This window comes from Nasonia vitripennis, chromosome 2 (assembly GCF_009193385.2).
Source record: "Nasonia vitripennis strain AsymCx chromosome 2, Nvit_psr_1.1, whole genome shotgun sequence".
In the NCBI taxonomy this organism is placed as follows: Eukaryota; Metazoa; Arthropoda; class Insecta; order Hymenoptera; family Pteromalidae; genus Nasonia; species Nasonia vitripennis.
Window position 1 is genome coordinate 25,007,607 of NC_045758.1, and position 16,787 is coordinate 25,024,393.

The following is a 16,787-nucleotide window of genomic DNA, read 5'->3' on the forward strand; positions in this document are numbered from 1 at the left end:
GCGGGCAGTATGCAAAACAGTGAAAATAGTCCGCCGAAACTCCAGCGCGACTCGACCGCTATGTATAGAATCACGTCCCGTCTCTCTTTTCTAACGCGTTCATTTTTCTGAATCCGTTCTTTTCTCCGTTCATACACCTGCAGCTTTAAAAAGGAGAAACCCGATGGAATTTCAAAGATGCGATTACAGTTAACTCGTCGTAAAGATAGGCGAAGAATCACGATCGTTAGCAATAATTCAATTCCCGCGAAGCAAACAGCAAAAGTCAATTAGCGCCGTACGCAGCGCGGATAGTTCACTTGCGCAAACAATAAACGAACCGCGTGGCGGCGGCGGCGGCGGCGGCGGCGACAATCTAAGCAAAGCTTATGTACGTGTAATAAGTTCCCTTGACATTTAACGACACACACACTCACGCTTTGATTCCCGGACGGCCCGGCGAAATCGTTCTCCAGGAACGGCGATCTTCATCCTCCTCGGCATTCCTCGCTTTATTCATCCCCATACCGCGCGCGACTCTTTCTGTATACTCTCCATCCTAAGCCTTCCTCTCTCGCTCTCTCCATTCATTGCTCGCGGCCACTCTGCAGCGTCGGCTTTCTATTTTCATCCGCGCGCGTGAGCGGCAGTGTCGCTTCGCGCGTTGCCCGGCGCCGATTTCCGCGCGTGTGTGAGTTGATATGCGGCGTTCGAGAGATAACCGGCTGTAATTCATGGTTTATCGTGATAACTGCGTACGACTCGGAGCAGGTCAAATATTTGGGCTGATAAGGTGGTCGGGCGGTTCTTCTTTTTTCGGCGTTGGCTTTGTTGTAGTCAGTTCAGTGAGTGTTGTTGTTGGTTTTTTTTTATATGCCAGTGGTGTGTGTATTTTTGAGGTGATATTTGCTGGGCATCCAAGGATAGATTAGCTTCTCAAGGAGGTGTATTCTTGAATCGTGATTTCACTCGGATTCTTTAATATATCGAATCTTTTTGCTCGATTCGAAGCTTGAAAGAACGTCGAGGAAAAAGTTCGGCCCATTAAATATGATCAGTCAGCTTATATTCAAAATCATGTAAAAGCACCGATCAATCTCCGCACAACAGCCACTTTGCCGCTCTCGATCACCATCACCTGCGAATTAACTCTCTCGAAAAATTCATCACCGATTTATCTCCTTCGAAGCAGCGCATAAAACAAAGACAGTCTTGGCTGCCGTCGACAGCTCGTGGCTCTTGCAGCGAGTCTAGCATCACAGGCAGTATAGTGTCGGACGAGAAAAAGGTGACGGGGGCATTGTAGCGCATCAACGGCATAGTGCCGCTGGAAATTAACGCTAACGCCGGCTGCAATTATCATCGCTGACGGCCGCGTAATGATGTCTAGGTGCATTACGTGCTATATGTACAGTATATATACAGTGTACCCTTCCGTTCGCTGCGACTCGTGCACGACGACGAAAGTTCCAGCGCATGGCATTAACCTCCGTCTCTTTTTTTATCGTCTTCGCGTGCACTTTTTTTTCTGAGCGACGATATTTGACGTAGGCTCTCCGATCGAAAAAAAGCGCGTGACTATACTCGTGACGACTCTTGCATGCCATTATCGCGTGAGAGGAGGATTCCGAGAAGAAGAATAAGTCTCTCTCGAATCTGTTTGCTCGAGATTGTACACGAAAATAACCGAGGCGCGGTCGATAAAGTGAAATCGCGAGAGCGTGCCTCATCTTCGCGCTCGCGCGATACTGTATCGAGGCGTGGATTAATTTTAATTTTCAATTAGCCGGGAATCCCGCACGATTTAATCGTGCATATTTCGTGTATGCAATGAATTATGCAATTCGATCGCTTACCCGACTGTCCGCTTATTTATTTTCTCTGTTGATTCCGATTGAAGTGGTATACAACGATATGTCCTCTGTTGCAGAACCGTCAGATTCAAGATGAAGTCGTTCAAGCTGGTCCACCTACTGCTCCTGCTCTTCCTTCTCAGCTGGGACGAGGTCAGCTGCCTGTGCTCCCTGGACCAGACAACCGCGGCGAGATGCCACGACCTCGAAGACGCCCGCTACATCGAGACCTACCACCTGCACACGCTCCGAGCGCCCTCCTACTCTAGGGTCCTCGCGCCCGGCAACTTTCGCAACCTGACGAGTCTGCGCCACCTCGACCTATCCGGCGGTCGGATCGAGAGCATCGAGAGCGGCAGCTTCGCCAAGCTCGGCTCCCTGCAGACCCTCAACCTCGCCGAGAACAAGCTCAGGCATCTGGAGGCAGGCGCCTTCGACGGACTCAAGCACGTGCACAGCCTCAGGCTCGGCAACAACGCCATCAGGCAGCTGCCCTCCGCCCTGATGAGTCTCAAGGAGCTGAGGCTCCTCGACCTGTCGAGCAATCCGCTGAACTGCAACTGCCCGAGCTTGAAGCTCAGAGATGCGCTGCTGGCCAGGGGGGTCAAGATATCCAAGAAGACCACCTGCGCCGAGCCGGCCTCCGTCAAGCACGCCTCGATCCTCAAGCCCGACACGAAGATGACCTGTCTGTTTGAGAAGCAGGACGAGGAGATGCAGGCCGACCAACCGATCGACGAGGGATCCGGAGAGGCTGAGCCCATCAACGAGGAGGACGAGACCCTGGACGAAGCCGAGAAGGATCTCGACGTGGAGGAGAAGGACGTGGAGCAGCCCGAGATCGGTGAGAACGAAGCCGAGACGCTGCCCCCGGCTTCCTCTCCCGAGCCGAGCTCCTCGGTCGAACCAGCCGAAGTTTCGTCGAGCGAGGACCTGTCGGTCACGACCATCGCCTCGAGAGACGACATCACGTTCGACGACACCGAGAGGGAAGCCACGACCTCGATACCCGTCGAGGAGAAGAACGCCAGCGACGAGCCGATCGTCTCGTCCAGCTCGGAGACTGTACCCGAGGGCGTCATGGATGACCTTGTCTACGCCGTCGCCGAGAAGAAGAATACCACCGACGTGCCGATCGTCTCGTCCAGCTCGACGAAGCCCGAGAAAACCGACGAGATCATTGTGCCGGACGTGGGCTCCGGTGAGACCGACGCCGACGTGGACGAAGGCTCCGGATCCGAAGGCTCCGGTATGATCGCCCGGATGCCCGCCATCGACTTTAACGAGACCGGCGCGGGCCCCGAGGAGGAGGAGGTTCAGATCAGCCCATCCTCGACCACGTCCACCTCGACGACGACCGAGGGCTCCATCTGGGGTGGCTGGAACTTGGGCAGCGTCTTGAGCAACTTGAATCCCTTCGGCTCGTCCGAGACGACGGAACAGCCTCAGTCCCCGGAGAAGAGCGCCGAAGAGGAAATCAAGGAGGACGGCTTCATCCCAGCGGGGCAAGAGCCTCCCAAGCCTGAGGTCTTCGACGTGGTCGAGGATCCCGTACTCCCGCCAAAAATCGTCGTGCCGGACGAGGCGCTGAAGCAGAGCCCCAGGACTCTGGAGGCGCCCAAGGAAGTCGTGGCCGTGGAGGAAACGAACGACCTGACCGGTCCCGAGATGTCCACCGAGTCCAAGAAGGGCATGGGATCTTACATCGTGCTAGCGGCTCTACTGGCGATCCTCGCCGGTCTGATCGGTATCGCCGCCTACAAGGGTGACTTCTGCCGGAAGAAGCGGAAACGCAATGACGTCGAGCGCGGCACCGAGCTCAAGGACATGCAGCGCTCACTCCTCGAACAAAACGCCGGGGCCGTACCGCCCAAGATCCAGGCCAACGGCAACACCATGGAGAACGTGCCTCTGATGACCTGCGCTCCACCTGAGGAACCCAAGGACAACCAGCGCAGCTACGACATCACCCCGACGGCGCCGCTCACCAACGGCAACGGCAGAGCCGTTGGCGTCACCCAGGACACCAGTGACCCGGTCAAACCACCCAGGAAAGGCCAGGAGATCGAGGCTCCTCTCAACGGACTGAACCCACCCATGGAAGCCATCGACGCCGTCGACGACCCCAGGACGAGTCTGCACAGCAACTGCTCTGACGAGCTGCTGCAGAATGGTGGGGACTACGACGGCGAGGGGCCACCTCTCAGTCCCGGCGCGCAGCGCGTCAAGATCACGATGCAGGACAACCCCGACAGCGTACCCAAGACGCCGATCCTCATCACGCGGCTCAAGGGCGGCGAGAACCTAGTCAAGACGCCCTGAAACGCCGCGTGCGAGGATTTGAGTGACGTTCGTACATACAGTGAAGTGAAATGACGATGATTTTTTTCATTCAGTTCCGCGAAAACTCTACTCGACTGCGAATGATCGAAGTGTGTAATCCGAGAGAGATAGATATACAGTGCAATATGTGCCTTTGTACACTTGTACACCTATAGAAGAAATATCGAGTACGACGTTGCTTCTCCTTTTTTTTGTTTTAATTGTTGTCAAAGATGAGCGGACACTAGTCACTCCTTGTACGATTCTATATATTTCTTTCACGAGCCAATATGAGAGATAAGTTTGTATTAGTGAGTATACGCATACACGTATGGAAGAATAGAGACTTTTTCACTGTTGACTATGATCATTTCGATTTCGGACACGAAGCACGACGATGTGTTAAAGTTGTATGTTTGCGTACGAGGAAAGTTTGCAATACTTTGATGCTGACGTACATTTGAAGATTCATCTTTCGCTCTTCGTATTTCGGTATTACGGAACGAAAACAACGTCAAAACAATAACGAGTTTACAATTATGTAAAATATATATTTAAGTACACGTTTAAATTTGAATAAAAACAATGTTTTTCGCGAGCGCGCGCACTCGTCCTCTTCATCCTATCTATCTTGAAGGTATATCAAAGTTGCTTTTATTCAAATGTAAATAAATCGTGCTCAAAACTAAATAAATCATGTACTATAAGCAACTATTCCATAAATTTAATCTTATTTAGTAACTTTACCTTATAGACGTTGAGGTATAAACTTCCTAGATCATTAGGTGTGTAAGAAATACGAATAGTATAACAATTATATTTTTGTGACTTTTTTTAACAGTTCTCGCGCATAACTGTAAGGTTGAGATTTGTATATTAACTTATTCGACTATACATTTATCTGTCTGTTTAATATGCATCATTAGATTCTTCTGTAAATTGTAATGTAGTTAATTATATTAATTCTCTAGAAAATCGAATAAAGTTGCGCAAAAACTATTTACTCAGACAAAATTATCTTTTTAAAATGCGAAGGTATTTGCATGAATGAAGTAGAAATAGTAAGCAGATTCTCTTTTCATCCAAGAAACAACAAAATAGTAACACATAGGCTGTACAATTAATGTAACGTAAGGCTTTTAATTTATAAATATAATGGCTGCCTTAAATCAGTAAATCGAATCAATATTTTAGTTTGTTGCAAAAAACAAATGGAGATTCTTTTTTTCCAATTCCTCGCTGAACCGGTGCGTTGCTAAGCGAGCCTTTTCACGTTTCATTCGTTATCTCTTCGTTTCAGCCTACATCGAGTTCGTCGACCTTATCGGTTCGGCGTATCTACATCGGATAAGGCAGAATACACGCAGCTTTTACTATTGCGTCAAGGAAAAAGTGAGCCATCTTCTTATAAATAGGTATAGGCGTATATACGTAAGCTGTACGTATACACCTAGGCCTATTTGTATAATCGTTAGAAGCGCGACATCATATATGTATATGTATACGTAAAGTATGTGACAATGTAGGTACTATACAAGTTTTACGCTACGTTAGAGTTGAAATATTTTTTAATGACTGTAGCTATATGTATCTGTATATTTGTACGTAAAAACGATGGTTATAGATATTTTTGTAATAACGAAAAACCAATGTAATTTAGAGATTAAATAGTTTCAGAAATTATACATCATACTTCTTTAAATTTTGTAATAATATTTTATTTACATAAACATCGATAATCTACATATTATACACCTAGTGTTTTGTTATTTATTTTACACAAACGATTCTTTATACTATTGATTATAAATTTACAAACGAACGATATATTATTATAAGATTTTAATAAATAAATGTTCAAACCGTTACAATAGTCGCAAATCGTTCTGTAACACTGCAACATTTTTAGAAATGTTTTTATTCATAAAACAATAATCAATATCTATCATTAATATATTATACGGGTATACAAAAAGATAAAATTATTTTTTTTTACAAGTAAAAGACATAGCCATGCGTTTATATATGTTCAATAGTATAAAATGTTTTGCAATCCAATTACGTCTCTTATAAGAATGCAGCATTACTGATTGAATTTAATTAGGCAATGAAACTGATGACTAATGAACACGCAACGATGTCTTTGTACTATTTTTACCATCTTAAATCCCATTTGACTTAGAACTTTCCAGGAAGCAATAAAAATAGTTCAGCTGCATTCCAACAGACTTAATTCATTAGTCTAATTCTATTATGCAAGAAGATACTCATAGATTTTTTCCCATTAAAAAACGTTTTACTGTTTTTCAACTCTACAGTATATCTGAGTAATCATATCACATTACATGGCTTTCGAAAACTATCACCGCAGTAGATCAATTTTAAAAATAGTTTTATTCTATGATTTGCATTCTTTATGAATTTTTGTTCTTATTTTTGCATAATTTTTGCTTGTGGTTGTCGATGATCGTTTGAATTATATGATTTTCATTTGAATTTTATAAAAAATAAATGTTTATGCTATGTATATACATAATCACGCTTACAGAAAGAGTGTCGATTTTTATGCTAGAATTCAAAAATTAGTTTCTATTTTATAGATCGATCTCATCAATGTACCTATCTTATTGGTACAATGACGGTTGATAAGTTAATTATTAACGAAATAGCAAAATACGTTTGCGCACCACATCTTATCATTTTCCAGTTACCAAAGTTTGGCCAACGAGGTGCAACAACTTTCTTCTCGCAAAACCTTTAAAGAAGAAATCACGCGACAGCTATCGCACTCTACAAATATTCCTTTATAATTATATATAATATATAATTATAACCATCTTTCAGAGATAAACAATCGACTCAGCAGTTCAGCTATCGCCGTCTGTGGAGGGTCTGTATCCGCTTCTGGGCTCCCTGTCCAAATGCCTTATAACCGTCCTTCCGATTCTTCTTCCTCCAGCTTCACCTCCACCTTCCGAGTCCTCGTCGTCAGTCGAAGTTCCATTTCTCGTCGACATCCTTCTGATGCTCTTCCTTTTGGCAGCCGTGGGTGTAGGAGGTCTATTCCTAGACCTGCCTTCTTTGTCATCCGGGTCATCCTCTTGTCTGTTATCAACGTTGTCGTTCTGTCCAGCTGTAGGACCCGTTTCTCTGGCTCGTCTCAGACGTTCCTGACGACGCATCTCTCGTCGCGTCAGGTTGTCCTCGCTTTGGGAACGCAACCGACGAGGTCTGCATCGTTTCTTACCAGCTCGAAGACTCTCCGACGAACCGGTCATCCGGATGACCGTCGTACTGCGGCTATTGGTGGTCACGGTATCCAGGGCATCGAGGGAACGAGCTAGACGCGGCATCGTCACCGCTTCCTCGTAACTCGGAGGTCCGATCAGTTCCATGGGATGGATACGCGGCTCCGAGGCGACCTCTCGCAGTTCCTCCTGTAGTCGTTGGCTTCTTTTAAGGAGAAACGTGAGAATAAATAAACTACGAAGGGACTTATGTTACTTTTATCGAACTTACGGTACAAACCTCCTTTGCAAAAGTCTTAATCTCTCTCTGACTTCGGCTCTCTCAACTTCCAGTCTTTGGTTTCTCGATTGTCTCTTTAATTTCATCGAATGTCTTATCGAGATAATCGTGCCCGTGAGCACGACCACGGTCAGAAGACTCACGAGGATGAGTCCCCAGGTTTTGTTATTGCTTTTGTGCAGAATCTCTCTTTTCCATTCGTTGGCGCAGGCAAGCTTCCAGGAAAAGCCTGTCACGTTTTTCGGACTATGACATATCAGCGTTTCTGTTTTAGCCGCCAAACTGGTCAGAAACATGTAACCTGGATAGAGTTGTGTGCAGTCGCATATCCAGGGATTGTCGTGCAAATAGAGATGGCGCAGATTGGGATTGTCGAAGAATATTTCTGGTGTCACGCCTTTGGTCAACATGTTTCCTGGAAACAATGTAAATTTTATGATTTGAAAGCTGTACTTATACTGTCGTTATTTGGTTGCATTAAAAAACAAAATATTCACCAGAAAGATCTAACTTTTCTAATTCAGGAAGACCACTCAGGCTAACGTTCTCCAACGACGTGATCCTGTTCCTCCTCAGGATCAGATTCCTCAAAGTCCCCGAATCTAAGCCACTGGGCATCTCGTCAATAAGATTCTTGCTCAAATTCAAATGGTACAGGCTCGGGGTCCCCGATAAACTGTTTGGATCAACTCTGCTTATCAGATTAGCCGAGAGATCCAGACTGATCACCGAGGTGGACAGTTTCGGAAAATCGACCATGTAGTTGTCCGAAAGATTCAGAAACTGCAGTTCGATGTTGTCACGGAACGCCATAGATGGCACGGCTTTGAGGCCGTTCGCCGAGAGATCGAGGACCTGAAGTCGCAGGAGGTTAGCGAAGGTGCTCCTGTTCAGGCGCTCGAGGTGGTTGTAGTCGAGAAAGAGATGAGTCAGTTCGCGGTTCTTGGCGAAGATTCGATCGGGCAGCATTCGAATCGAGTTGCTGGATAATCTGGCGTAGGTCAGGGATGGAAAGCCATGGAGACCAGGTCGGTCCAGATCACAACGAGAAACGTCGATCTTTTGAAGCTTCTGGTGACGCAGCGTCTCGTATCTGAAAATAATGAGGAGTTTTTATGTAATCGCTGAAATTACTTCTTTATATATGAATATATAAATTATTTAAGTACTACAAGTCTAAATAAAAGTGTCGATTTTCAGTAATAATTAAAAGAGTACAAACAGACTCAACTTTCGATAGTATTTAAAAACAACCATCAAAAACAGCGTAGAGCATTCATAGTTAATAAATTTACTCTCGACAAATTTTAAAGCATGAAACATGTTTTTAGTTTTAATACAATCGAATAAGATCATTTCTTCAAAGTCACGCGATCAAATTAATACTCGGCGATATAGCCAAGTCGACATTCGATGCGGGTAAGTATAATTCCGAGAGCACCCACCTAGTGCTATATACCAAGGTCGGATTTTCGGCCAAGCGCAGATCAATAAGCTCCGGAAAGCCCTGAAACGCGCGTGGACTCAAGACTTTCAATTGGCATTTCGAGAGATCGAGCCCTTTCAGCTTCAGACTGTAAGGATCCTTGATGTCTTTCAGCGGGTTGCCGGACAAACTCAACTTCGTAAGCTCCGGTAGACCCGACAATGATGTATTTTTAAGCCTCTCGATGCCTGCAAAAAGTAAAAACGCCATCGGTAAGTTTTTTAAGTATCCACTCCAGCTTTCAAAGTAGCTTCGAAGTCATTGGAAAAAAGCTCAAATTACCGCACGAGTCAGCGCTGAGGAACTGCAGCGCCGCGTTTTTGAGACCGTCGAGCTCGGTCAAGGGATTGCCCGCGAGATAGAGCGTCTTCAGTCGTGCCAGGTGAGTGATCCCAGCGAGATCCGGCTGGGGATCCTTCAGCGCGTTCTCGCTTAGGTCGAGCTTGCGCAAATTGCCCAGGCCCCGTAGATTCGCTGGCAAGGAGCTTAATTTGTTGCGCGCCAAATTGAGGTGCTGGAGCTCCGTAAGCCGATTCACCTCCGCGGGCAGCTCCGTAAGCAGGTTACCCGACAGGTCCAGGTGCTCCACCTGTCAACAGATATGTGGGCGTGTTTGTATAGGCGGGAGTGTCGTGCGGAGCGATCGAGGTCTTTTATGTTCTTAAAACTAGGCTTTATGTAGACGAGAGAGAATTTCGTTTGTGAAACATTACTGTTTTGATAGTTGTAAAGCGTCGAAAATTACGTAATTTTTCTTTATTCTACTATCTGCAAATCACAGATATTACCAAGCAGAAAAACAATGACCGCAGAATCAGTGCATATAAGATTCAGTAATTCACAGCGGAACGAAACCTATTGGTTTACTCTATATAGACTCTAATTTTTTGTGGTTTATTCCAGACAACTAAGTATACGATCAGATGTAGCTGCGCGATAAGCTGTGAATCACGTAGAAATCGCATTACTCACGCGCTCGCGCGCACCTCTCTCGCCGAGAGAGAGAGAGAGAGAGAGAGAGAGAGAGAGAGAGAGAGAGAGAGAAAAAACGTATCGATTCCCGTACTAATTTTCCGCTGTAATTTTTCAACTTCGTCGTCGAGCAAACAGCCGAATTTCCCACGAATCACCGGTCCTAATGGAAACCTCCGAGAGATAAAACCGACGCCTAATCAGCCGGCTTCCAAATCCACCGTATTTTTCCCTCCAAACTTACGACATCGCTGATGTTCTCCGGGAAAGCTTGCAGTCCCAAGCCGGCGCAGTTGACTGTGCGCGGCACATGAACCAGGTCGCACTGACATCTCGCGGGGCAGCCACGGGCCTTCACTTCCAGTAAAAGCAGCAAAACAACCACCAGCCACGAGACAGCACTTTTTCCCAACGTCTCTTCTGCCATCCTCTGTCGCACCCGCACACCACTGAATCCAACGATCTTCAGAAGCTCGGCCGCATCACCGGATGGAAATCGGCACGAGCCTCATGTCGAGTACACACGGGAGAGAAGAAGAAGAAGAGAAAAAAACGAGACGACGAGTCGCGCGCACCTGTGCAGGGAGAGAGGTGCGGGCGTCAACAGGCGCCGATAGCGACTGCGAGGGACAGAGACGGAAGAGAGCAGACGCGCTATCGGAGATAACCGAGTGCGCGAGCTGGCCGTGCTTAGCGCGAGATATCGCGCTCAGATAATTTTATTTCGACGACTGCCTCTATGGCAGTGCCTTTCGCTGAGTCAGAAATTTTCTGGCTTTGTGCTCGGATGTACGCTGTTCTTTGCTTTTGGAAGTAGTGTTGATTCGGAGGCGTGTTTGTTGTTGACTCGGCATTCTTTCCATGTATCCGAGAAGGCGAATCTAATTTTTTTTTTATTATTCTTACAGAGTAAAGCACGCGAGATAACGATCGCAGATTAGCACTTGTATACTGCAAGTAGCTCGATTTCATCAAACTTTTTTTCACCATGTAATACAGTATATTCTTTTAAAAATCAAACGAAAATCGTCTCATCAAACAAAAGGATCGGACTTTAAAGCTGCCCATCGAGCGTCCATTCGATATCACATACACGCGCGTCAGGAAAATTTAAAGGGGCATCTCGCTGGAAAACGGCAGATCTCTCTTGCAGGACATTAGATTAATACCTCGAGTATCCCAAAGCCGATATTGCCGGAGCGTCCTCTTCTCTCTCCGTGTCCGCGGTCTAAGCCCCTCTTCGGGCTGACCCATGCGGATATTTTCTCGAGACGACGTCGTCGTCCACTTCGCCGGTAATACGACCTCTTGCGATCCGCTCGAGCTATACACGGCCGGCTCCGCGCTCGACGAGGTTAAGCGAAGCGTCTTCTCTCGTTCTTCTTTCGTTTTTTCTTTTTTTTTATCCTCTGTCTTGTTCTCTTTGCGGTTAAAGGACGAAGCATCGAGGATGAGCGACTGGCTACCGACTTCCTACGAGTAAAAGATTGATGAGGATCATGCGATTTTTGAAGATTACTCATGTATTACAGCTGGCTTGATGCGGCCGATGAAATTTTGATGAGTTGCTTCATTCGAACCATGTTGCATTGTATAGCGAGGCTCTGACGTATCGAATTTATTGTTTTATTTACAGATAAGCTTTGTAATCTTTTTTTAAAAGTATCAATTGTCTTCCGTCAAACGTTATGTTGTCATATAATTTTTCAAGTGTTACATCTTATTTATTAAGTAGTTTCTTATGCAGACTTAAATGAGCTTCAATTTCTGTATCCAAAATAACTCACTGGTTCACGAAAGAAAAACATTTCGACACAATAAAACCCAACACTCCACCCTCATCGAGAGGAGCATCCTCACACGTCCAGCAGCTGAGCCAATCGAGCCAACAGACCTACGCAGGTCACACCCTCTTTCACTCTCTCGGAGGGGCCACGGCTTAGCCGCGACTCTCGCGCCGGCGCTTAGCCTCGCGGCTTATCCGAGCGGTGGGGGGGCGAATCTACCTGTTGATCAGCCAACCCCTTCGTCGCTTCGTGCTATCGAGATTTCGCAAATCCACCGAGGCTGGACTGCATGGTCACGCCTACTTGGTATTGCGTCGGATTTCCGAAGGCATTAGTATGACGCAGTGGTGAGGGTGCGATTCAGATGTTTTCCGTTGCACCGCGAATTTAGTAAAATTTTAATTTTTTTAACTGATGTTTTATGCACGTTTAAAACCAAAGTGATACACTTATGCTCAGAGGGGTCTTCGAGCATTCCACGAATTTTAAATATTAAAATACGATTACCATACATAGTTACCTCTTGATGCGTTACTTTTTATAACTGCATTATACAGTGCTAAATGCGAGAAACACATGGTTGTCTATGTACTCAATGTCTCGATATATCTCTCGGATGCTTTTGAAAATTTATCCTTAGATTTCGCGAAGCAATATTTTTCTTTGTATATTATCGTGAATATTTTATAACTCCGCGTCAGTGAAACTAGCTATAAAACCAAACAAAACGTGCTGAACTTTCGCGTTTTCATTGCAATGCAGTTGACGTAAATGTAGACTTGCGCCTAGCTCGTGCCTTATTATTCAGATTGTATATTCCGTTTTGACTGCTGAACTTACTAAATTTTCACATTCATTCGCCAGTGCTTCAAGACACAATTCGCAATGCATTATTTTAATTTGTGCTGTTGGGCATTGCTTTTTTTCACCGAAGCATTCGCGCTGAAAGTTGAAGAGGTGTTTTTTCCGATTCGCAATTTTTCTTCTGATATCATAGATTTTATAAATAATCCTGTATATGGGCGACCAGAGTTCGATTTGGAGCGGGTCTCTTACTGGGATTTTAATAACGATCAAGAACATAATCGACGATTATTAGAGAGGCGCAAAGTATATAAATTTTTACACGTTTATTCAGTTTTTTTTTAATATCATCGAAATGTTTTTCATGTAATTACAATTTTTTTCTTTAATTATAATTTAGAAATTTGAGAATCAGACTTCATTCTGGGATCCTGAACAAAACTATCACAAGCTTCCTTTGATGACTGCAGATATTGTAAGTACATTATAATCATTATTACTACAATACATTTCTAGAAACATCTGTTAAATATAATACAACATGTTGTGGGTGTTATACGCTAAAATGTGAAAAATTGTAATCATTTTAGAATGCCATTTTGTCGAGCAGTGGATATAAGGCTAAAGAACACTTTGTAGAAACAGACGATGGCTATAACTTAACGCTGCACAGAATCATACGTGATGATGAAGAGCCTTCTGAATCAACAGGCAATGGCGTAGTTTTTATACAGCACGGATTACTTTTGTCTTCTGATGCCTATGTTCTTCAGAACCGTAAAAAAAACCTTGGTAACTTTATTTTCCAATGTTACTTTGTATAAACGTTATTATTTACGTTACGAGCACTAAAAAAATGTATTGCGAAAAATCACTGCAGCAGATTATAAGGTATTTTGTTGTTTTTTTCAGTACATACATTAGTAGAAAATAATTACGACGTATGGCTAGGAAATGCTAGAGGAAATTCATATTCCAGATCACACTCAATTTATAACACAAACGAATCAGCTTTTTGGGACTTCAGGTAATCATTATAGATCTATCTATGGATTAAAAAATTACTTTATTCAATACCATATAATATTTTAGCTTTCATGAAGTCGGAGTCCAGGATTTGAGACATTCCATTGACTATGTCTTAACAAAGACAAAATCACGATATTTAAGTTTCATAGGGTATTCAATAGGAGCTACGGAGAGTTATGTGCTTATTTCAAAATACCCTGAATTCAATGAAAAAATTCGTTTACTAATCAGTATTTCTCCATTACTATTTTGGGAACGACCAGACGATGATGATACTCAAATAGACGAAATTATTGAGAAAATCGAGGTGGGCCAATTGACTAATATGATTGTTACAGTTTGTCATGCTAACTTTTGTTAGTCGTATTTTAATACTTTAATTTTAATTGCACATGTACTAGAATCTGGGCGATAATTTTGACGGAGGCGACAGTGATGATACTCGCACTGATGAACTTTATCCACTATCTTCGTACATGGCGTATTTTGCTTACCATGTGCGGGAAAGATGTGGAGAAACTTTATCAACTATTTTTGGAGATTTGCATATAAGAATCGACACGGTAAATTTTGTTAATTTCTAGCTTATTTATTTTGCACAAAATGCTATGCTGATTAGAATTAACGCATAAAATGATTTTTTTTTATCTAGGCAACTTGCTCACTTCTGATGCGTCACATGCCAGCGGGAACATCAAAGAAAAATCTTATTCATTTACTTCAGCTCATTAAATCAGGTAGTTTGCAGAAAAAAACCCGTAGGGATATGACTTCATATTATCCAAATGAATAGAATTCGACTTAAACATTGTATAACGTTTATCGCTCACCAATATTTATTGTTTATGGTTTATTATTGCTTTTTTAAGGACGTTTTCAGGAATATGACGACGGATTGGGTGGTGAGGAGTATGATTTGAGTAAAATAACCCTTCCTCATGCTGTTTTTGTGGGGCCTGATGAAAAATTTCTGTATAAAAAGGTATGAATAATTAATTTTGAACACTCAAATTAATGCCGATTTGGAGACGTGTGATTGTAAAAACAACATTTCAGGATATAAATGAACTACAGAATAGATTTCCTTCCTCTGTAATATACAAATTCAAATATCCATCTGGAAGTTACATGAACGACTTGGATTATCCATTTTCCGAAGCGTCGAAGACTATAGCTGACGCTGTTAAAAATCTCTTACCACTTTATTGAAGATTGAAAAACTGTTATTTTAATATGAACAATTAAATTGCTCAAAATAAAGATCCATGCTATTCTTTATAATAAGTATTTGATGAAACTACTCGACATATTTTTCAAACCGAAACCTCACCCGATAAAGCCGAAGCTTCAATGTTCGCCATCTTCGCTGTTCTCGAGTATACAGTAGCAGTCGATGATCTTCGAAGCACTGGTAGAAAAAGCTCTCCGATTCATCTGCGACCGCGCAAGCTCCCCTACATAGCTATAATTAAAAGTCGATCAGAGAGCGGCGACCCCGGGAGCTTCTTCTACCCCCTCGATAAAGAAACTCCCAGCCTTTTAAAACGAAGAGTCATCGCTCGTTTTCTTCCCTACCCCTTCTTCATCTTTTTCTTCTTGGATCCACCTCTGCGAGTTGCGCAAGGTCCGTATAGACGTATATATTTTTAACGCCTTCATTTCCGGCGGTGCCGGCTGTCGTGCTGCTATCCGTATAAGAAGGAGAGGCCGGAAATAGCGAAGCGCGAGATATACTTCGCACCGGTGTTTCAAGTATTGATCAGTTCGAGGAGGGACTGCAGCAGCGCCACTATCATCGTCCTCCTCCCACTGGTCTCCTCTTTCATTCCTCTCTCCCGATGTACCCGGCTATACATTCACCATCACCGTCGTTGCTGCTACCATCTCCGCGAGATAGTACAGCCGTCGAGGATCTCGTATTTTTGAAATTTTTTTACAGAATTAAAAAAAAAAACATTAAAAACTCCAAAGAATCAATGCCAAGCATGCTAAATGAATTTTGTTATTAGTGTGTTCTGAATTCCTTTACGTATTTAAAACGTGTCGTAAACACGTGCTGTTACGAAATAAATACAAAGTTCAAGGGTATTCGTAAATATAATCGAAGCATGTGAAATTTTTCGTAATTTTAGAGTATCTGCAAAGCATTGTATTGATTTTTGAACATAATGTAGAGAAAATTGATCGCTACATTATGTATAATATCGCGTTTATGTCAATCTACAGCTAAGGAGTTACTCAGTTTAAAAATATGCAGCAAGCTGTAAAGTAGGCCTAACTTATTTGAAAAAATGTTGATTAGCTGTCGTACAGTTTAAATTTTTTTCATACATTCTGGATTTTTTGTAATTTTCGGTGAAGCAAGTATGTGGATGAATGCAAGTTTAAAACAGCTAATTACTAATATATCTCCATACCATTCGAAAATTTTAGTAAAAAGTAGTGAAACAGTCATGTCAAAGGAAAGTAGCTTTTTTCTTTACGAAATAATACACACATTTCCAAGTTCAACGTTTGATTTGTCGACAATTGAAAACATCGATAGCAATTGAGTCTGACAAAGCGCAACAGCTTATTAAATTCTAATTCAATAGTATTATTTCTCCATGAAAATAATGCAAGTACTGATGAACAGACGAAGTTTTTTATAAATTTTGTAGTGAAGCTAACCCCAAAATTTACACCACCTAAATGTTTGATCATTTATTTTGGTAATCACTCGTTAGTTGAAAATTCGTTGAATACCATTTTAAAATACGCATGGAAAAATAAATTGTTGGACTTACCATATTGGAGGGTTCAAGTAATGTCAAACAAAGCTATTTTTACTACCTTAATCCATTTTTTAAAAAAGTAAGGAAAAAGAAGTTTATTAGTGATACGCAGCTTTTCCCTAATAAGCTGCGTAATGTCAATGGATATTCATTAAGATTACCATTCTTCAACTTTCCTCCTTACATTGTTTCAACTAAGGATAACAGAGGTAACAAAAAAGTTAACAGCCAATTCTACTTTCCTCAACTGCAA

At 43.2% G+C, this 16,787-nt stretch overlaps 3 protein-coding genes across 6 annotated transcripts in view; 2 read left to right on the forward strand and 1 right to left on the reverse strand.

Annotated features, from left to right (window-relative positions):
* The window catches only part of LOC100122685, a 27,409-nt gene extending 21,503 nt beyond the window's left edge, over positions 1-5,906 (forward strand). For all 3 annotated transcript variants that reach the window (XM_032596866.1, XM_003425139.5, XM_008219610.4), the window contains exon 3: positions 1,910-5,906. In XM_032596866.1, coding sequence (XP_032452757.1) covers positions 1,926-4,154 — 2,229 coding nt within the window. In that variant the 5' untranslated portion in view covers positions 1,910-1,925 and the 3' untranslated portion in view covers positions 4,155-5,906. The remainder of the gene's footprint in view (positions 1-1,909) is intronic.
* Positions 4,508-12,549, reverse strand: LOC100122673 (chondroadherin-like protein). 2 transcript variants are annotated; one of them, XM_008219603.4, is made up of 8 exons: positions 12,448-12,549; positions 11,310-11,613; positions 10,385-10,715; positions 9,451-9,757; positions 9,128-9,356; positions 8,180-8,775; positions 7,674-8,097; positions 4,508-7,607 (listed from the first exon to the last, which is right to left on the reverse strand). In XM_008219603.4, exons 3-8 carry the CDS (start codon positions 10,565-10,567, stop codon positions 7,022-7,024), a joined length of 2,325 nt encoding a protein of 774 aa, XP_008217825.1. In that variant the 5' UTR covers positions 10,568-10,715; positions 11,310-11,613; positions 12,448-12,549; the 3' UTR covers positions 4,508-7,021. The 2 variants fall into 2 exon arrangements, with proteins under 2 accessions (XP_008217825.1, XP_001606284.2); XM_001606234.6 differs by lacking the exon at positions 12,448-12,549 and having other exon boundaries at positions 7,683-8,097; positions 11,310-12,430.
* Positions 12,550-12,680: 131 nt separating this feature from the next.
* Positions 12,681-15,047, forward strand: LOC100301996 (lipase A-like). Its single transcript, NM_001161519.1, has 9 exons — positions 12,681-13,037; positions 13,132-13,206; positions 13,322-13,523; positions 13,644-13,758; positions 13,824-14,067; positions 14,162-14,323; positions 14,413-14,497; positions 14,630-14,742; positions 14,817-15,047. Exons 1-9 carry the CDS (start codon positions 12,813-12,815, stop codon positions 14,967-14,969), a joined length of 1,374 nt encoding a protein of 457 aa, NP_001154991.1. The 5' UTR covers positions 12,681-12,812; the 3' UTR covers positions 14,970-15,047.
* Positions 15,048-16,787: the final 1,740 nt, after the last annotated feature.